At 46.0% G+C, this 21,418-nt stretch overlaps 1 protein-coding gene across 4 annotated transcripts in view; it reads left to right on the top strand.

Moving 5' to 3' along the window:
- Window positions 1-21,418, top strand: part of RNF220 (ring finger protein 220) — a 227,854-nt gene that overhangs the window by 186,556 nt on the left and 19,880 nt on the right. For all 4 annotated transcript variants that reach the window (XM_009468165.2, XM_087731539.1, XM_009468164.2 and 1 more), the window contains 4 exons: window positions 7,176-7,272; window positions 8,143-8,229; window positions 9,942-9,997; window positions 11,544-11,622. In XM_009468165.2, coding sequence (XP_009466440.1) covers window positions 7,176-7,272; window positions 8,143-8,229; window positions 9,942-9,997; window positions 11,544-11,622 — 319 coding nt within the window. The remainder of the gene's footprint in view (window positions 1-7,175; window positions 7,273-8,142; window positions 8,230-9,941; window positions 9,998-11,543; window positions 11,623-21,418) is intronic.

Below are 21,418 nucleotides of genomic sequence, written 5' to 3'. Positions count from 1 at the left end.
CTGCTTTATTATTGGCAAAATTGCGACATTCCTGTGATCCCTGTCAGTGGTGCTTATTGATCCAGTGATGTGAATCTGCTTAGTGATTCAAGATTACTTTAATTCTCCCTCTTCCTTTTTTGTTTGTTTCCACCCTCTCCCCAGGGGAACAAAAGCTTTCAGATCCACCTCTCCCTGACTGTGGAAAACGAGCCGTAGCTGCAAAGACTGTGGCTGTTGCTGCTGCTTTTGTACTTCAGCTCTGGGTTTTGAAGAGCAGCCTTTGAGACAGACATAAGACTGTTCTCACCTTAGTGCATCATGCCAGCGTGAGGCTCTAGGAGGCAGCCAGACGTGAATGGCCACGCCAGATCAGACCCTTGGTCAGAGCGCGTTTTCCCCTCTGCAGCCACGATCCGCAACTCATGGGTTACGGAGAGGCGTAAAAGAAATCTCTGGAATACTCCTTGGTGCTGCGAGGGGTGGGGAAGCCTCTTCCCCGAGCCTTGCAGCAGCTGGCTCTTATCCTGTACAGCGGAGCTTGCCTGCCCTTTGTTCAGCACACTGCTGCAAAATGATGTTAATGGCCATAAAATTATATGGCCCTTTCTTTAAAGGCAGCTGTTCCTCTGATCTGTTAGCAAAGATCGTTGTACGCCTCCGAGACGCTAGTAAGCAGTGAGGTCTCTGTCAGCCCATTTGTGCCTCTGTGGGAGCTAATAGACAGGATCAGATGGATGCATGTGCTATTTCAGGTGTACGCTGTAACGACACGGTTGGGTGTCAGTTTTCCAGGTAAATAACTGTTTTGCTTGAAACGGATCTGGCTCCAGAGAAATGAAACCCTTGTCCTGCAAGCAGCTTTTCATGGCCTCTGAATGTCATTTTTCCTGCAACAGGCTGGGAAGTCACCAGAAGAACTATTCTATCCCTGTTTATGCTAGGAGAAAATAGTGGAACAATTTCACTGTCCAAAAATAAGGCTGGGGAAGTGTTACAGATCTGCAGAAAGACTGCTGTTCAGGATGGCCTCATCTCTGCCTTCCTCTTGTTTTCGAGAATCTCTAATGGCTTTCTCTTTCTTCCCAAATGCCTTTTAAAATAAAACGGTATCCGTGCCACCTTATCCTCTTAGTACTGGTTTGGGATACTTCAGCAGCTGATGAAATAAACCCAGTTTAGAGCCATTCTCGGGAAGTGTGTGTGAGGCCTGGCCGTGTGTCTGCATAAACTACTTTTATTGCCTTCATTGTTTTTACTCTCCAAGAAGCCAGCGAGTGACATTTCGTTAAGAAAATAGAGTGAACGTGCTGGAAAGGGAGGTTGTGTAGAAGGGGGTGACTGCAAGGAGTGCAATTAGCAAAGGCTACAGTTCTGGAGATTTATGGGAGGCCTTTTTTCTTCTTTCCTGAACATGTGTAAATTACCTGCAAGGAGAATGAATGCCTCTTCCCAGCCAAAACAGGCTCCAGTAGAGCTGCACGTCCCTGAGATGGATTTGGATTTAGACCCACTTACGGAACTTACACAAAATTCTGGATTTCTAGAATATTTCCATTATAGATTTGACGCCCCCCGCCCCATTCCTTGGGGGTCAAACAGGAGAAATACTAGTTAAACAGGTGAGTTTGATCTTCTGCATGAGCAGCATCTAGTAGCTGCATTCATAATGGTGGTGCAAATAATAATACTAACATCTTAGTTTTGTTCCTCAGTCTTGTTTGGAGTGATAGTTAAATGTATACAAAACAGCTGGCCGCCAGAACTGACTTATCTGCCCAGCTAGGAGTTGAGGAGCAGAGATGGGGCACAGTAGGTCTGTGCTTAACCTGTGCTGATGAAATCTGGCTGTGGTCGTTTGGGTCTGCACTGGTCTGGTTGTCTTGCCTTTCTAGTCCTGAGACCACCAGTCTCTGCATGAGCTCATGCCTGCGCAGGAGCCGGCAGTGCTGCCGACACCTGAAGCAGCATATGTTGTTACTTTGACCATCTGCCACTGAACATGATGGAGAAAAGGAGGGACTTGAATGTGAGGCCCTTTTATCTGCTCTATGAATCTGCTTATATATCATGTTAATGACTCTTGATCTTAGCTTGAGCCACCATTCACTTGAGAGATGTTGAGGTGACCGGCCATCAGGGGATTGCACAAAGGAGGTGAGATTTGAGAAGCAGTGCAGGGGTCAGAGAGGATGCTTAGGCATAGGCGGTGACTTAGGAGAAAGCAAAGTGCTCTGAAAACTTAAGGAAAGGATTTCTGGTGAAATTTATCTCCAGCCATTATTAATAGGCATCTGAAAGAAAGTGGGAAGTGTTTTCCAGTCTCCTTCAAGCTCAGCTGATTCCTCTAGCCTGCCAGTACCACAGCCTGGCGGCGGCGGAGACATGTGAGTTTTTTCTGCTTTTCAGAGCTCTGCATCAGTATTTCAGAAACACTGTTGCTTGTGTAGAGTACCTAAATTTTTCAGAAACTACCTTGAATTGGTGCTCAGGCAGACTGCTCCGAGGCCAGCCCAAGCAAAGCTGTGTACACAGTGCTTGGAGGGTGGCGGGCGCTCTAGGTAAGTGATCTTGATAGGTACATTCTGATTGATGGGGGAGTTTGTCTCCCAAACTGTCACAGGGTTTATAGAGGTGCCACTCAATACCAGTGCTGAAATTGCTTGTCAGAGCACCTGGCTACAAGAGCAATGGGGATTGGAGACAGAGCTGTAACTTTGTTTTTTCTCTGCTTAATGGCCCCGGCATCTGACCTGCCTGCTCACTCCTGTTTGTCTGGACCTTAAGGAGGCAGCTGGGATTAAGACTGTCAGAGGATTGTGCTGCTTTAGCATCAGGAGGCTAATTGTATCGGGGCTGGCAGCATATGACAAGCAGTTGCCTCCTACCAAATACACGGCAAGAGCAAAAAATTCTTCAACAAGGAAAGGGAAAAAGAGAGGAGAGTCTGCTTTTGGCTTTGTTCTTTTTTCATCCGAAAGCAGCGTTTTCAAATTCACATGTGGAATTACATTCCTCAGGCCTTAGGTACTCTCCTTGTAAGAGTTGCAGCTGCTTCTGTGAATAACAGATCATGTCTCTTGTGAATTCCTAGGTCAAACTCACAACTTAACATTCAGTTGTCGGATTTCACTTTATTAACACGTTGGGATACAGTTCTGGTCCTGAGCATTGACCTCTGGATAGTCGCACTGGCTTTAGAGGTCTGCTCTAGGCAGTGTTGCTGATGGCCGTGAATTACTGCGCGACCTTCGGAAGCCGAGCCTTGCTGGAGGAACCCTTCCCTGTTCCCAGTGCATGCTATTGAATTGCAAATCAACCAAGTGTAGTGGTAGGGGCTCTTCTGGAAGCTCACGTTCTCCTCTAGCAGGTCCGAAACAATGCCGTTGCAAAGGCCGTTTTATTCTGCTCAACACCCTCTGCGCTCCATTTCACGTTTTCCTTGCTCCTGGATGGCAATGCGCTGCTGGTATGAGCTGGAAGTTCTGAGCCTTCTTTACATTTGGGCTGAGTTAGCGAGAAGCAGGTGTGATCCTATCGGGCCTTCCTTGCATTTAGTGGTCCTCTTAATCCATTTATAACAGCACTTGTCCAGAAATCTGGTTTGAATGAGCCTGAGATGAATGAATAATGTCAAGCCGTTCAGACATCAAATATTTGAACAGCTGCGTGGGTGTTTTCACTGGCTTTGTGCATGGAAGCAACCCAGGAAGTTAGACAAGGAGGGTCAGGTCGAAATTGTGGCACCAAACCCCAGCCCGCCAGAACTGGCCTCAAAATCCGTCCCTGCTGCAGGTGAAAGGGCGTTAGGGTGCCAGTGGCAGGCCGTTCACTCCACAGGTGATGCTGGACCGAGCTTTGCTTCCTCTTCTTTGGTGTTCTCTTGGATGCAGTGGCAGTAGTGGGATTTATGGACCTTTTGATTCACATTAAAAACATATTTTGTGGATTTTGGTTTTCCTTTTAAAGCAGCCTCTGTGAAGCTGATAGCACAGCTTGTGCTCAGAGTCTGTTTTGGATACATGGTGGTTGCTTTGTTTAGCATACAGTTTCTGTATAATTTTTTTTGCAGTGTTGCAATGGATTGCACTTGGTCATGCTAAAAAACCCAAACAAACAAACAAAAAAACCCAAAAAAAACCCAAAACAAACCAACAAAAAAATCAAAACTCCAAATCCATGTTTGGTGAAAATCTGAGAGTTGGATCAGCTTATTGCAGCTTCCTTTAGGCCCTGGCCTGGGAGTCCTTGTTTGATCAGAAAAGAAAATTTGCCCTTCTCCTGCCCCTCATCTTAATCTATGAACTTCTCTGCTATGCCTTCCTCTCTGACTGAAATGCTGTATCAGATCATCCCGGTGTCTGTCTGTCATCATAACAAGTACTCTCCAAACCCTTCCTCCATACCCTCCCTGTGTAGGGGGGATAGTACTCTGCTGGGAATGCAGTGGTTCCTATTATAGAGCCAGATTCAGCAAAAGGTCTGTGGAGTATTTTCCTTATGGACTTAAAAGGGATTTTCTTAAGTACAAAGGTTTTGAGAGCAAGGACACCAGGATTCTGAAGTCAGGGTGCCTTAATATTTGTAAATTGTATCGCAGTAAGCAGATCTTCTTTTCTTAAGCTCTAACCATAAACTACTACTTGGCTTGAGTCACTTGGAAACAAAATTGATGGAAAGGTGCACGTTTGCTGTGTGCTTGGCATCCTTGCAGAGGGAGGGACTCGGGGAGCAGGCCCATGTACATTCACTGTTTTGCACACCTTCCCCCCCCCCCAAGGCACTTGCTCCATGTATTCATTGTCTGGCTAACATTCAGATCACCTCCGGGACTGGCCAAATCACAGCTCCAGCTTTGCATGATTTGTGTTTCCCACAGCTACAAGAAAAATGAAGACCTGTGTGTCCAAAGTTTATGGCCTTTGAGAAGTGATGGGCTAAAGTAATGCCAGGTGCAGGGACAGTGTTACTGCAGGTTAAATGCCATACCTGTAAATTACCACCCCATTGCCCACTGTGACTTCTAAGGCAGCTTTGAAAGACTATCCAGCTTCTTTGACAGGTCTTTCTTACTCCTCTAAATCTTCTCCCAAACATTGTGATGAACTGAAGGATTCAAGATTTACTAAATGAACCATTGCAGCAAGAGAAGGCAGCTCCTGGCATGGGTTGGCTGGCAGCATGCAGCCAGTATGTGAAACACTTCATAAGGGGTCTGCTGGAAGAGGGCTGCCCCAGCGATGCTGCAGAGCTGACCTACGAGCGTGGCTCCTGCTGTACCTGGTGCAGACGGTGGATGCTGCATTGTCAATGCTAGTTCTGTTGCCTCTGCTGAAAATAAAGGCTGGCAATTACTTTGAAGTAAAAGGTAGTTTATGCTTCTGGGGAAAGGTTAGTCTTAAAATCATTGTCATGTTACAGTTATCACTCGTTAAGGACCTTCTTTATATTCAGGGAAGAGAAATATCAAATCCATATAAACAAATTTTATTGGGGGCTTAATGAATCAGCGAGAGCATCCGTTCCTAGAGAGCGACAGTAAAGAACTGCGTCTGCATGCTGTCCTTGGAAATGAGACCTTCGCCTTGCCCTGCTCTCTGCACAGATGCAGACTGTTAGAAATATAGCTCACTCTTCTGGGCTGGGAAGTGCAAGTTTGCTGCTGACAACGTGAGCTTGTGTAAATGTGCTGGCGAGAGCCCAGTAGCGTAAACAGGCTCAGGCATCTGTAGCACTAGAAGGGCTACCCTCATGCTTGGGAATGTCTTCACTCTTCAGCCGTGCATCTTATATTCAGTGCTTCTACGTTAATTTTAGCCTGTCTTCTGCAGTTAGAACCATGTTCACAGTGCAGAAATGTACCACTTTGAAGGCATTTGTGCGAAGCCAAGGCTATGTCTACCTTACTCTTTCAGTGTTTGCTGGTGGGCTGTGCTCCCTGGTCTAGCCACAGACTGAGGTCACCAGCCATCTGGATGTGCCGGGTCCTTCAGGCTCCAGGAGGTACCCTCTGTCTGTGAGCCAGGTGTCCGGGTCTGCTGTCTGGACAGCGGGATGCTAAGTGAAGGAGCGTACTGGAGGCAGCCAGAGTGAGCAAATTTCTATCTGTGTAGCTTACGTCCCCAGACAGCTTAGATCTGCTACAGAATCGAACGTGAATGAGGACTTTGCACCACCCTAGGATTCAGGAAATCTTTGCTTAATTTCCAGTCTCACGGGAGAGAGCATATCCAATGTTAAATCACATAAAGAGTAAATATAGGTCTTCCTTAGCTTCCCTTCTATTAATAAACCTCAGGCAGCAAATACCATGTGAAGGTTCACCTTTGTAGGTGTTTGCGTGCAGATTCAATTAAAAGAAGCCTGGTTACAATCAGCAATAACACAGACAACAAAATGCTTGAGAACCAAAATAAATGTATATGTTGTTAGAAAGTGGCAATTGTTACGCGGTTCAGTCTCAGGTAGAACTGCATAGACTTGCTTCCTGCTGGAGCTGGGACTGGGCTCGTGCCTGATCCACCCTTGTTGGAAGTGCAGGACTCTTGTTGACTTGCACTGGAATTTGCTCACATAAGAAGTGCTTGTAAGGGGCTGTTAACGACTGTGGAATCTGATTTCTCTCCCCCCGCCCTCCGCGAAAGAGGTTTGCTATTTTTAAATGTTTTATATTGTAAAAATCTAAGCCATGACTAAATGCATTTAAAAAAGAAAAAGGTATTTCTAATTGTATTTTAGCCTCTGCCTGCCCTCTGCATCTGAATTAAGGACTAATTCAGAACGTTCCTGTGGCCTTCTCTTATCTGCTAGTAGTGTAGTTTTTGTGTTAACCACTTCTATGAAAAATCAGTCTTCCCTATTTTGCTTCAATTTTTTTCTGCCTTTGAGAGAGACTCTTCCAGTGCCTTCAGCTCTAAAATAACTCGTGCAGAGAGCAAAAGGTCAAGAATGTTTCGTTTTCAGTGTTGAGAGGCATTTTAGAGCATAAAATTCAGGAAGTTAGAGCATTTCTGTGAGTGTTTTCTGTGCAGTCTTCTGAAAATTGTTCTTGTGCTGTGTTTGGAGATGGTACCTTTTGTGAGGCTGTTAAGAGTAAAGGACAGCCTGCAGACTGGTGCTGTCACACCATCCTTAGGAGATCTCCTGCATTTAATTTCCAATTCAAATGCTCATCCACGTGTTTTATTTTCTTCCAGGTTCTGGGTTTATCATGTGCAGCGGCAAGGAGAATCCAGACAGCGACGCTGACCTGGATGTGGATGGAGACGACACACTTGAATACGGGAAACCACAGTATCGTTTTTTAAAGGCTCTTACTGAGGGGGAACCTGGAGTTGCATCTTCAGCTAGCTTTCAAACAGCACTGCCCTGGGTAGTGGTGGATAATCTGTGCCCAGCCCTACTGGAAATGACACCGCCTTCCCCAGTTCCCATGCTATTTGAACTAGGAGGATTCCCAGTTGTTCCCTTTGAGATCCTTCTGTTGATGCAGCACTACTTCAGACCTGGTTGGTGAAGTCTGTAGGAGACATTGCAGGAGATCAAAGTTAGTGTTTCTCTATTCTGTTTCATAAGCAATCTATTGTCTCCATCCACGTTTCTCCCATATGGATAACTTTTCCTGCTTGATGGGTAGGAATTGAGTTTATTTTTCACAAGACACGCTTTTGTTTTCAGGGCTTTTGTGCAGTAAACATTTCAAGCACTACTCACCTGCCACTGTAAGAGACTGTGGGTTTTTTTCCTTTCATTAGACAGTTCATGGGCAGAACTATCATTAAGGGCAGTTCTTGGGAACTTCTCCATTTGGGAGCCAGGGTTTAAGACTGAAGCCCCAGCCCTTAGCTGGTAAAAGATCTCTGTACCTCAAACAGAAGTAGTGGAATTGGTGAAAGGCTTGCAGAGGTTGAGGAATTGTTTTTTCCCTTCTAAGAGGCTGTGGCATCATGTTGCTGTCAAAGGACTTTTCCGTTTCTTTCCACCTAAAACAAAACTTTAATCCAAAATTTAAAAGCCAGCCCCTCCATGGATACCGGCCCCTCTTCTTTTGAGGTGCTCCCAGTTGGAGTGAATTTGTTCGGTATCCCAGATAGTGCCCCAACCATCTCAAAAGTCTCTGCTGTCTGCAGCAAGGCTGTACGTTCCTTAACCCCTTGTGCTCAGGTACACAGAGGCAGACGTTATCCCTTGCACTGGAGAAGAGCCAGGTGAAGCCAAAGAGAGGGAGGCGCTCCGAGGTGCTGTTTTAAAGTAAGTACTGTGCCTTTCCAATTCACTTTCATTACTTTTGGGGAATCTCAATTTGTGGAAAATACCTGTTCACTTGAGCGCAAGGGTCACAATGAGAGAGACTTACAAAGAAACATGGTGTGACGGTTGGGTCTCCATTTCTACCTGTGCAGCCTCATAAAGCCTCCCTGCACACTCTGTCTCCCTTAACTGCCCCACTGCCTGGGCAGTGCCGTCTTCTCCCTGAACAGTGCTGGACAGAAGGTGAATTCTGGAGATGCGAAACTGTGCTGTACTAAGGCCTTATGCATCATCTTGCTTCATGATGAAACGTGGCCTCTTAGCAGTATAAAGTGATGCCATCCGAATCTTGTTCGGCACATTAGGAGTCTGGCACCCAGGGTACGATTTCATTGCGTCCCATTATGTGTTGTGGGGTACACAAACTAATCCTTCTGCATTCGGCTCTGGGGCTGGGCAGGATGTGTGCTTTGCCCACATACATATGTGGAGAATGTATGCAACCAGCGTTCAGGGAACTTGGGGAAGCATTTCAGGCAAATAAAATGAGTCTTAACAGGGAGCTAGGATTGCTTTCTAAGCCCTCTGCCCTGCATAAAACAGGGCTTAAATTACCCCTCTATCTCTTTCACTGAGTGGTCCTGTGAGGTCAAGGTTGAAGTGATTGATAGAGCAGTGAAATGAAGTTTTCTTACTGCTTAGCTTGTCACAAACACTAGTTCAAAATTAGGTTCCACTCCATAGAAAAGTGGCATTTGCCACACTGGATCCAAACCATTGGTCCGTTCGATACTTTGCTAACCATGCTAGTCCATAGGCAGGGCCTCAAAGAGGCTGAAGCTCCTTCACAGCCAGGAAAGTGGTATTGTAGCAGGAGAATATCGAGGTATCCCTTATCAGTGTCTGTGGACACTGAGCACTTGGTGAGACGACTGAGGACCTGAGGCCAGGAGACCCCGTTCCTTCGTGTGGCTTGCACCTAACACACTGTTTTGCTGTTTGGGCAAGGTCCTTGCATGTCTCCCAGACTTGTTTGCCCATCTCTAAAACAGGAGAGGTGATGTTGCTTGTAAAAGCACTTTGAAATTCTGACAAATTTCCGTAGAAATGCAGTAGGGTAGCTGATGCCATGAAGCGTGAGCCTGTGTTGCCTTTTGAGTGCAACTGTCTTAGCACATAGAGCTAAAATGTTATGCAGCCTGCTCAGGGGATTCCTTTTTCTTGCAGTCTCTGTTACTGGCTTGCAAGTGAATGGACAGGGTTAGGAGTTGTCTGTACTTCAATGCTGCTGTTCTTCAAATGGGAAGATGGAAAAGATGGGGCTTATGAAGGTGTAGTTATTCTTAAAGGGAGAAGCTATTGCAACACAAAGGATTTCTGTTCACCAGTAAGGTCTTAATCTTTGAAATTGTGTATTCAAAAATGAGCCTTAGGTCACAGGTGCGGTTTGAATTCCAAGCCTTCACTCAGCATCACAACCTCCATGTGGTTCAGCAGAGGTCACAGCTAGAAGAGCAGGTTGGGAGAGAACACTGGTGGAGATGTGGACTAGCACAAAAATACCTCCTGCAGCAGACCGACTGCTCACATTTGATGCCTAGACTGATGGATAGAAGTATTGAGAGAGAGGTGGTGGGTAGAAGAGCTAGCTTTTCCTGAGCAGCAAAATTTTCCACATTTAACCTTTAGCATCCTGCCCTTTTCTCTTCTAGTGGTGGCACACCCAGTACTCGAATAACACCGGAGTTTTCCAAATGGGCCAGCGACGGTGAGTGTTAAACATGTAAATTATTAATTTGGATGCTATAGGAGGGCAGATAGATATTCTGTGTCTTCTGATTGCCAGTAATTAGGCAAATGATAGTTACAAATGCTCTTGTGCAGTACCAGCACATAGTTTCACGCTATTTTTTTGAAACTTTGCAGCACAATTTACTCTAGTCAGTGGCATCTGAGGGAGTTCCCAAAAATGCAACCTTGACTGGTATGGTGATAAGAGATAGGGGCTGGATTAACTTGCTGTCCTGCCACTAAAAGACAAACTGCTGTATGACAGAGGGAGCCATCAGAGCTTGATTGTGTGATGGTGGTGTTCAGCTGCTGGAGGTTTAAACTACGCAGGCGCCTGTTACTTGGGTTTTTTAAACTGCTTTCTTATCTTCCCTTCTTTAAAAGGGTGTGCTAGAGGCTTGTATCATGATCTGTTGGGTAGGTCTTGTCCTTGCTGGCCTCTGTATGGCAAGAAAAGCCTGCAGATCTGAAGCCTGCACCTTTAGAGTGGGAACTCTACGATCTGTCCTACTTTGTGACCTGTAGTTGAGACTCCAGAGCAAACGAGTGAATGTCAAATTGTACCTTTGCATGTATTATTTAAAAGCTCATAGCCTTGGTGGGGGGGCGGGGGATTAAACCCATTTGACTTCTGGGGTTTTTTATTTAATGCCAGCAGCAGTGGAAGTGTAAGCAGCAACCTAATGGAAATATGAGAATAATAAAAACTGGCGCCTTCCAGCTGTAGATGCCAAATCCATTTCCAGAGCTGGGCAGTACTGCTCCAGCTCCCTTAGGAAGGGAACTGAAGCTCAGCGACCTGAAGAGACTTGTCCCAATGATTTTGTTCCCTGTTCTGTTTCTGTAATGCTTTGGGCATTTGATTGCCAACCTTGAAAGTACCTACGAGACATAACTGCTTGCCAGTGGGAGGGGGGTGGGTAGAACCAGTTTTGCCAAGGGCATGATGATTAAGTGGAGAACATAGGATATCTATCACAGGCATTTTCTTCTGTGGGATAGGCAATCACATTTATTTTCTGTGATGTAGGAGCACTCCCTTGTAGGTGTGTTCAGCTTCAGTAACTACAGCCGCAGAAGTGATGAGGAAGCAGCCCTGATGGCACTTGCTATGAGCTGTTTTCTTCATACATTTTACCTGCAGCCACGGTGCTGAACCTCCAGCCCAGGGGCTGGCCCCAGGACAGTTCATCTCGTTCATCTCCAACTGGTATCTCACATCCCCTCCGGTGCTGGGAGGAGCCATGGGACTGCTGGCGGAGGAGAGCTATGAACAGACTGTTCCATCATACTGGTTACCTGGCATATATTTTTCTCCCCTGTCTGTGTCTGAGGGGTCTCAGAAAAAGGGCCTCCCTGCCAGACAGGGACATGTGGCATTGGTCTCTTTTTGTCTCTTTCCAAGAATTGACATGAAAATGACTCATCGGAGTCCTCTGCTGCTGAAACTGTAACTCGCTCAGGCTATTTCATTGCAACGATCAAATGTTCTCTTACTAATTTGTCTGTTCTTCCCTCAACAGAAATGCCCTCAACGAGTAATGGTGAAAGCAGTAAACAGGAGACCATGCAGAAGACCTGTAAGAACAGTGACATTGAAAAGTAAGTGTAAAGTGAATAGCTTTCATTTTTCTTCTTTTAAGGAACCATAGTGTCCCATCTGGAGTTCCTAGAAGCACTGCTAGTCTGAGGCTAGGCATATTTGAAGCTTTTACCACTGAGAAGGGAAGTTTTGCTCCAACATGAAGCCCGGACTTGGAGGTGCTGTGTCCATAGAGGGCCTGTGGGAAGTTCTCCCCCAGATATCTGCGTGAGCAGGTACCCAGTGACAAGGAATTGAGCACGGCTTCCAAAGGGCTTCTCCACTGCAAATTGCCTTCTTTTAAAATATGTAAATAGATATATCTGTGCTTCCCACCATATTCTAGTTATGGTGGGGTTTCACGTATGTTGTGTGGTGCATAACAGCCTAGACTAGAGCTGGGACTTTGGATGGGAGGTGAAGATTCAAACCCACTTCAACCTGACAAAAGCAATTGGCTTGTCAAGCTGTACTCTGTTTTTTTTTATTCCCCCTGCAAGATTTCTGCTATCAGTGTAGTGGGATCCTACTTTTACTGGAGAAGTTACCTTATCGTTGCATCTTGGTTTTTGAGGGCACCCCTTCACATGGTCTCTATTCTGTTTTCTCCATGGTACCTGCATGTTCCTCTCTCCATATCCAGCTAAAGGGAATCACAGCAGCCCTGTAACTTGGCAGGAGCCTCACTGAGAGAGTTTCTTTTCCCTTAAGATCCAGATTTCACCTTTGTATGGTTGCTAACAGAAAATATATCTCAGTTCCTGAGTTTTTTACCTGCAGCCCTTCCAGCTGATTCAGAAGTTTAAGTCCCAGTGTTTGAATATACAGTAGTGCAGGGGCTCGTGGCCATCTCCTTCCCTGTCCCTTTCTGCTCGCCAGATGTCCTGCAGCCTAGCCTGGGATACAGTCAAATGGTTTTATCTGCACTGTGCGTCTGAGTAACAACCTCCCTCCTCAGCCTCCTTCCACACGCTGCCAGAGTGACTTACTGCTCAGGCAGATTTGACAATCCACGCCTAAAATACAGGCTCTTCACTGCTGCCACGGACTGCATTAAGTGGGGTGGGACAGTGTTTGAAGTTGATTATTGCCTGACATAAAATGTTGCCCCAAGATCAAGTGAGAGACAAAACAGCTTGAATGAGGTGGAAGCAATGAGGTGATTGTGGGTTTTAAACAGGCGGCATTTACATTTTGGGGATGAGGTCCATTGATAATTTGGGCTGGGGAAAAAATCTGGTGGTAGCGTTAAGCTGACTTTACAGAAAGTTTTTTTAATGTAGTTTGTTCTCCTCCTGCCCTGGTCCTGACTTGAGAGGCTGTGTCCTTAGCACATTTCAGGATCTCTGACACTTCAGGCAGCCTGACAAAGCCTATGTTCACAGTCAGGAGTTAACTGGGGAGACTCCCTGCTGCAGAGGAAACTTCAACACTGCTTTGCTGTCTTGGCACTTTCCTTTTTACAAGGCTTTTTATTAGCATGTCCCAAACGTGAGTTGTCTGCTGTTCGATGCTTCTCGGTGAGCAGACTTTGGCCAAGGTCCACTGAGTTTGGGAGCTCGCAGGTCAGCGCAGAAGCAGCTTTGTCCTTAGAGTGAGCCAACCGTTGCGTCTTGGTGGCAAGGACTCATCCCTTCTGCCCTAATCTGTCAGCCTCTGTCTCAGCCACTGCTTCGCTTCCCTTTGGGCCTCCTGCCTGTCAGCCCAACAGCCCTCCACCCTCCCAGATCCACTCCTATTGAAAATCTTTAAACTGCAGGAGCTGAAAGGATTTGACATTTTCCAGAACACTTGAGCTCAAGTGATAAAATTGACATAGCTTTAATAATCTGATCAGAGAGGCTTTAGCTAGCACCTTTTGAAGGATCCCGGAATCCTTTCCAAACAACACTCACGGTAATGCCGCCGTGAAGTGGGGGGAGCGTGTGTGTGCATGCACGTGTGTGCACGCGCACCTTGCTCCACAATAACCTTGCCCCGCTAAAGCTTCGGTTCTGCAAAAGGTGTGAAAAGTCAGCAGAACCCAATAGAAATTACAGGAAAAGCCTCAAGTGTCTTGCTGAGTCTTTCCGATAATGTTGATTTTTTTGTAGCAGGGAGAGCTTTTTATTTAAGGTGCTGTATTTCACTGAGGTTCAGAAAGCAAGATGGTGTTTCAGGTGGAGAATTCCTAGCTGCCTTTTTATCCCCCCTCCTTTCCTTTGAGATTTGTGTGTGATAAATAGTTTCTGTCCTGCCATTTAAGGAGTCTGAATGCTCTGTGTGCTTGTCTGTGTAGAGGGGTTCTGTTAAATTAATTGATAACAGGGATCAGAGCTAGAAGCCTACAGAAAAGGAGGGGGAAGGGTTTCACACTGTCTGGCTGCTTCCCACTCCACTGCTGAGCTATGATATATGGTGACCCAGCCCAACAGGCTAAATTGATTCATCTCTAGTTCCTGTTTCTTAATCTGGAGCTAAATTGGTTTCATTTTTCTTGTTTTGGGTGGTGCTTACAGGAAGTTTTTGGCAGCATCACTTTACTCCATTGTTTGTAACTTTTGCCTTTAAATCTGAGCGTTATTGATTGGCGTGTTGGACCCTGTGTAGCATCTGATTAGCATTTTTAAAAGTGTCCAGAAGCACATGGCTTACCACCTGTGTCAGCCGTGCTCTCTGTTTAGAGCAGCGGCTAATAGAGTTAGCAGCGATCCACGTATTGATCCTTCTCTCATAAGAACGACGTTCCTTCCCCCTCCCCTCTTCCAAAAATAAGTCTAGGCAAGGAGAGCGGTGTGGTTTTGTTTGTTTGTTTTTTAACCCATTAATACAGTACAGCAAGCGGTCCTCCTTTTGGCATGCAGCTGAAGCTCTTTGCTTGAGCAAGTTAATTTAGTCTAAACTCAGGTTTTCATGGAGGAGTCTCTTGCATGTAGAACGACTAGATGGGGCTTAGGGCAAGTCTGTGTTTGTTGCCCCGCTCCTTGTGCCATGCCAGGCCATCAATAGCTTGGGCAGGTTGACCTCATCTGTGTTGTGTTGAATTTCAGATGGCAGCCACAGGTAATGAGAGACATGGTCCTGATCCCAGCTCTCCTTCGCAGCCATGCCAGGTCATTGATAGCTCGGTCAGGTTTCTCACCATTGACCTCATCTGGGTTGTGTTGAACTTCAGATGGCAGCCACAGGTAATGAGAGATGTGGTGCTGGTCCCACCTCTCTACCTAGCGCTGCGGGGTGTCTCAGCCCTGCTGAGTGTTTCTAATCTTGCCAACGTGACGTGTCTGGGAGACACCCTGAGGTGCTGAAGTCTCATGGAGAGAGGTAAAGGAGCATCGCACTGGCTGAGCTCTGCCCATCTGCCACCGTGGTGGCTGGGGTCTTCAGCAGACAGTCTTCAGCTGGCGCGACGCTCCTTTACCTCCACTCAAGATGCAGCTTTGCTCAGAGAGAGCAGCCAGTCCCTAATTGCCCAGGCATCCTCCCCGACTCGTCGCCAACATCATACTCTCAGCCAAAGCGCAGTTGCGCACAGAGAGCTGCAAAAAGCACCTTCCCTGCAAAAAGTCTTCCTCCCTTCTCCCTCCTGAGATGCCGCCTGTGAGGGTCTGGTGCCATTTTGAAACTGAGGTTCCCTGGGGTTAAAAGCCAGCATCTTAATTCAGAGTGCCAATGTTCAATTTTGCTTTCTGCCACCAGACTAGATTGCAGGCCAGCGAGAGAGTCTGGGTTAGTGGCCCACTGGGTCACCTCCCATTTGTTTTCCTCAATTTTGTGTTGTCATAAATTCATTCCAGCCCGTTGTGGTTGATCAGTTTATCTCCGCCGGGGCAGGGAGCGCTGCGAGCATGATATATGGCACAGAGCATTGTAGCCAGCCTCTCCATGAATCACTCCAGCTGTTTGGTGTCAGCCCCAAAGCAAACAGGACCCGGCCGCTGAGCGTTGACTACGATGAGCTCAGTATGGGAAGAGACATGACGTATGAATGTTTATTTAATAATTCTCTAATATTTCCAGTGGAGTGTGGCTGTGCCTTCTGGGGGGGTAAAAGGGGGGGGGAGGTTGAAGAGGGAAACTCTAATCTGTTGAGGTGGGTCATAAATCAGGCAGACAACATCATTAATCAGGGATGGGACAGAAGTGGAAGGAGGTGGGACTGGAGCTGCCATCCTCAGTGGGAAGGGGGCTGTGCTCTTTTTTTTTTGTAAAACAAATCTTGTTTCTGATTCAGCTTGGCCCCAGCCGCGCTGCCCGCATAATAGCAAACCCGGACACAAGGCTGTTTAAGTGAGTGTGCTACCTCCACTATAAACCTTGCGATACGAGCCTGCCAAGCATTAAATCCCTTTATAATTATCTTCTTTATATAACACTTCATGCTCATCATGCTTCATTGGATGAGACACTCGTTGGGTTAAAAAGAGAGTTTTAGAGACAAAAAGCAATTGTATTTATTTTTCCTGTCTCCTCTTTCGTCCCCTTCCCCCCCCCACCTCACCTCTTTCCAATCCAGCTGCTCCGAAAGCATCAGCTCCAGAGGGGCTCTGGTGCGGCAGCACAGGAAGGAGCATCAGTTAAAATTAAACAAAGTTTAGGTTGGGGTCCTTGTGCAAAGAGTCAAGCGTGTGAGAGCAGTCGGGGAGGTAGCAGCGTCTGCCACAGGGACGCTGCTCCCAGGCAGACGGGTCGAGACGGGAGCAGAGCGAGTGTGGAGCCAGAGGATTAGCAGAGGCCTGAAAGGGAAGGAGCCATGCTTAAGCTGGTGTGTCAGAGGGAAACAGCAGCTGTTGTGAATCCACACTAGAGGATAAGTGCTCCCCCCAGCCCTTCTCCATAGTGTCACACCATTAATAGGCTTTGGTGAGAGACAAGAACGTTGTATAGCAAAGAGAGAATTAAAAAATTAACTTGAGTCATAAATGAACTAACCCTTTGTGCTCTGCTAAGAGAGAGCATGATGCTGCTGGTGGGTCCAGTCCTAGATCAGCCCTCGTAAACTTGAGACAGGATCCAGGAAGCTGAACTGAAGCCTGGGTTTGTCAAAGCCAGGCTGAGAGAGCGCTGCTGGGCTGCGCTGCTTGCGTCCAGATTTTTGTCTTCATTAGCTTTTAGTCCTTCCTTCCTTTCAGCAATTCAGTAGTGTGTTGTATGTGATTGTAATGTATACTGGTGTTCAGCATTGGAAGGGTGCATAGGTAGGTGCTCCATTTCTTTATGAAGTAAGACTTTGGCATTACTTCATCCTTTAGGTCGCGGCGGTGGAGAGCAACGCTCTGGGCTGTGTTTCTTTATTCTGCTCCCTCTTTTAACCGTTCAGTAGAAGTTGCATGTGCCAATGATGGTCTCAAATGTTATTACCACTGCGCCAACTGAAATTGTATCAGTGTCGTGGTTCATCATAGACTAGCAGTTAATGAAGCTCAGCGAGGCAGGCCGACTGTACGAGCTCAGACCTGGGGGGAGGTGGTATCTCTGTTTCATGCAGCTGTGTCCAGAGGTTTGGTCTAATTCTCATGCCTTGGGGCAGTTTTCTATAGACACTTATTTGACATCTTCATATAGGGAGGGACTCTTGTCTGTTGAACCTGTGATGTTTTAGAGATGAAGAGTCTGTAAACCCGAGGTGGCTGCCAGTTTCAGGGGCAGTAGCATCCCTGACCCATAACTGGTGAAAATCCCAGGAAGGTATTTTATTCCTATGTTGGGGGCACAGTTTGGGCATCGTGCCCTTCGTGTCTCTTCGCCAGGCCCTTTTTTTCTTTTTTGCTCTTCTTTTTTTTCCTTAGTTTCAGAAATGCTGTTAACTTTAATTTGTGGAGTTGCTTCCTGGGAGTGAAAAATCGATGAGGGGCTATCGCAGTGTGAAATTCGACTGTCACTATTGAGCTATAGAGTTAGCAAGATGTCTTAGAAGGTAAAAAATAAATCGTGGCCCAGCAAGTGCTCAGCTGTGCTATTTCAAAGGGGATATGAGGCTGATGGTCCGTTAGAGGGTACTTCAGTTAGATGGATGATGATTCCCTGTGAAATATTGGAGTTATTCCATAGGTAAGAGAAACTTTAGCTTATAAAACACGAAACAGCTGCCTTCTAGCAGACAAATTCTGCCCTTAGATGTGTGAGCAGCTTGTCAGAGAGGCCTCATCCCTAAAATTAGGCTGTTGTGTTTAACAATGTCTCTGATGGAGCATTGTAGATCCTGCGGTGTTCCTTCTGAAAATATTTTGAGGATGTGACTGTTTATTCACATCCCTTACCTACACTGCAAGAATTAAGAGGCAGGGCCTGATTTTTTTTTTTTTTTGCTTTTTTGGAGGGGGGAAATGTTTGTATGGTGCCCAGATGCTCTCAAGAGAAAAGTAACAATTATTTTTTACGTAGGCTGCATTCCTTGTTTGGATGGAAACGTTCCTTTGAAGAGCAGAAAAGGGATCATGTTGTGCCCCATCGGCTGCCAGTTTGCTGTCGCTTTTGTGCATCTGTTGAAGGGCAGCCCTGGCTGCGCAGGCTGTCTGCGTGCTGGCGTTAATAGGGCTACTGCTTTCTTTGGCACTTACTGACTATTGTGGCAGGACTCAGTAAGTGTTTGTGCTGTGCCAGCTGCTGTATGACAACAGGATGATTGTAATTATGGCTCTTGGTAGTTTATGCATTCCTTAGACTATAGTTAGTAAGTATAAATATGAAGTAGTACCAAAAAAAACCCCAGTTTGTATTACTTCTAACTAAACCATGTCTGGAACAACTGTAGAGTCTGTAATTATTTCTCTTACACTTGCATGCATAATTGCTGTGCCGCTGAGGGGAGCTTACTGCTGCAAGAGGGAGTTTTAAGCTGCATTTAGTTGGAGCATGGTAAAGATTTCCCAAAGAATTTAATGACAGAAGAATTCATTGTGCTTTCATATCTCCTCCGCCTCTGTAACACAGAACCCAGCACTGCCTTGACAGAATACCAAGTAATGTAATTAATATAGTTTAATATCCGTGTTGATTTTTTGCCCTCACTTCAGTGTCAATGCTTGTCCTTAACCTTACCCTCTCCCCGCCACTGTGGGCGCTTCATCCTATTTCTCCATTCACTTCTGCTTTCTTCCTTTTTGACGGTTTCCATCCCCAAAAAGCCGCTGTTTCCCAGTCAGTTGCATAAGCGTTCCTGCTTTTCCCTCAGTTAGCCAGCTCATGACCTGTCCCTCCTCTGCATTGCTGGTTTCCTCTTCCAGCTCTGGGACCACAGTTGGTTATGTGATACTGATGTGCCGTGGCCTCCTTTAACAGCCTCATGTTTCTTTTTGAAGCATGATTACCTTAAATGATGCTAATTCTGATCCTTTTTTTTCCCCCCATAAAGGAAACAGCAACAGTGTAAAAGTTCTAGGGCGGCGGCAGCAGCAGTTGTAGGAAGCTGTCTGGAGGATGTGTTATCGCGCTGCCCTTGTGTACCTCCAATCAGCGGTCATGAATGGAAGTTCTGGAAAGCATATCACCTCCGCGGTAAAGCCCTTAAAAGGCTGCAGATGAATCCAAGTGCTGCTGTAGTAACATAGATATTTCCTGTTTGTTTCGGCTCTTTGGATGCAGGCCATGGGAGTAGAAGGCATTTCGTTGTGCACAGAGGCTGGCTGCAAGACTCGGCTGCATGTCCAGCGTTCTGAACACCTTTCAGCCCCAGGAATTTGCTATTCCTCTGTCACTTCGGGGATATTTTATAATTTTGTGCCCTGATCATCCAACCAAAGCTACCAATAATCCCAGACCACCTCCAGGCCACAGTAAGATGACAGGTTACAGCTGCCATAAGTCTTCCAGTAGAAAAATATACCTGCCTAGCTATACGTGGAGCTTGGTCATAATCCAAACATGTCTGCGTGTGGATGGAGGCAAGTTTCAGTAGGCTGGAACCTCTAACCCGTGTGCCTCAGCCTGGAGAGGAGCTGCATTTTCCATTTCCACTGCCTGCCTTTTGTGGCCCTGGCTTGTATTAAGATAGAGACCATGATGCACCTTCACAGACCTGTTAGGAATACAATTAGGGTCACCAGGATGAAGGATACATTTGAAAAGTGAACTGAGATATTAACACATTAGATGTGAAATTATTTCTATTTAGGAACTTTGTTTAGAGAATCGTTTTCTAACTCGGCCTGTGCTGCCTCAACAAAACCCTGCTGCAGGAAAATACTCTTCCGTAGCATGGCTTTTTACTTTATCACCAAAGCTGCTCCAGTAAAGCAATGGGATTGCATTTATTTTCTCTTTGGAACAGGAGACATAGTCTCTAAATCGAAATCAGAATGACCCAGGCATTCTTTCTCCCAGCTTTCATGTCGAACCATAATTGCTCAAATGGCACATTTAAAATTTTGGCGCAAGCTCAGACATTCACTAGCCGCCTTTTTAAATCAGTCCCAGTGGCCAGCAGATACTGCGTAGCCCTACAAATGCATCTAAACATGCTGACTCCGAGGCTCCTTCCATTCTGAATGATCAGCGGTGCCATCTGTCTCTGTTTTGATTGGGGCTGGGCACATGTGTCCCAGCAAAACGCGGGCCAAAAAAAAGAGAGAGAGAAAGCCAGCGCCTGAATTTACTTCCCGCTTCTGTAAAGACATTGTTGGGTTCTGTGTTACAGAGGCGGAGGAGATATGAAAGCATAATGAATTCTTCTGTCATTAAATTCTTCAGGGAATCTTTACCCAAGTCCCTACAAAATGCGGCTTAAAACGCCTTCTTGCAGCGGTAAGCTCCCCTCAGTGGTATTGCGACGGTGCATGCAAGTGTAAGAGAAATAATTCCTCTGTGGGGAAAAAAAGAGACAACATTTTTGGTTTGCATCAAGATTAAATTAGTCAGAAGCAAACTCTGAATTTGGCAAGCAGATGCCGGTATTAACAAGTTGTGCAAGCAAGTATAAAATAGAGGCGCTCGTGACTGAGAGTGCCTCGGCGTCGTGTGTGTGTGCCCTTGCATGCACCCCGCTCCAAATTCACAACTTAGAACACGGAAATTAGAATGGGGAACATTGCATTATTCATAACTTGGCAACCAGAAGCCAGGGCACTTTGCCAAAATAAACTATTCTCTATAATTACAGGTGAAGCAACATTCTTTAATATCTTACAATACAAAAACATACATGAATCAAGGAAAGAGGGCTTTTTTTTCTCTAGAGGACAATAAATTAGCATCCTTGCCAATTTCCTCAATACATGTGACAATGTTTTACAGGATTATAAGTCAGCCTTTTTAAAGGAGGTTAGTCTAAAAACAAATAAACCCAATAAATGAGATTTTTAGCTAAATAAAGGGGAAGCCAGCTCCTAAAACGCTGATGTCTTGCCAGAAGATTTGCTTTTAGCGCTGGCGTTCTCATCTCACAGACTGAGGGTCTAAACTTCACTTGATGTGTTTTGACACGGCTCTGCTGCAAACAGCTTTGCTGGGCAGTTTTCTACTGCTAGGGATCTGGCCCCTTCTGCCATAGGCAGCTCATCTAGTGAAATAAAATCGCAGTGCATTGTGCCAGTCCGGTAGCCTGCATGTTCTGGGGTGATTCACAGTCAATCTGCCACCAGTGCCTCAGACTGGAGTTCTTTCGGAGACTTAACATACTGACAGTGCTTGAGCTGTGTCCGTTTCCCTTTAAAGCTGCCCGTGACTTTTCTTTTAAAAACTTACTTATCAAGTTAACTGTTTTGCTTATTAGTAGCAAACTTTGTTTTCAGCTTTATGTTACGTGCTTGCACTCCAGTAAGTGCAAAAGGCCTTTGTGTCTGTATATCTCACACTGGCTTCAGTAGTGCTCACCCACATCTGCCAAAATAAACTCACCGT

The sequence above is a fragment of the Nipponia nippon genome, unplaced genomic scaffold, assembly GCF_047370975.1.
Source record: "Nipponia nippon isolate SJK-2023a ecotype South Korea unplaced genomic scaffold, ASM4737097v1 scaffold_5, whole genome shotgun sequence".
Taxonomy (NCBI): domain Eukaryota; kingdom Metazoa; phylum Chordata; class Aves; order Pelecaniformes; family Threskiornithidae; genus Nipponia; species Nipponia nippon.
This window is presented reverse-complemented; position numbering and strand designations above follow the sequence as displayed.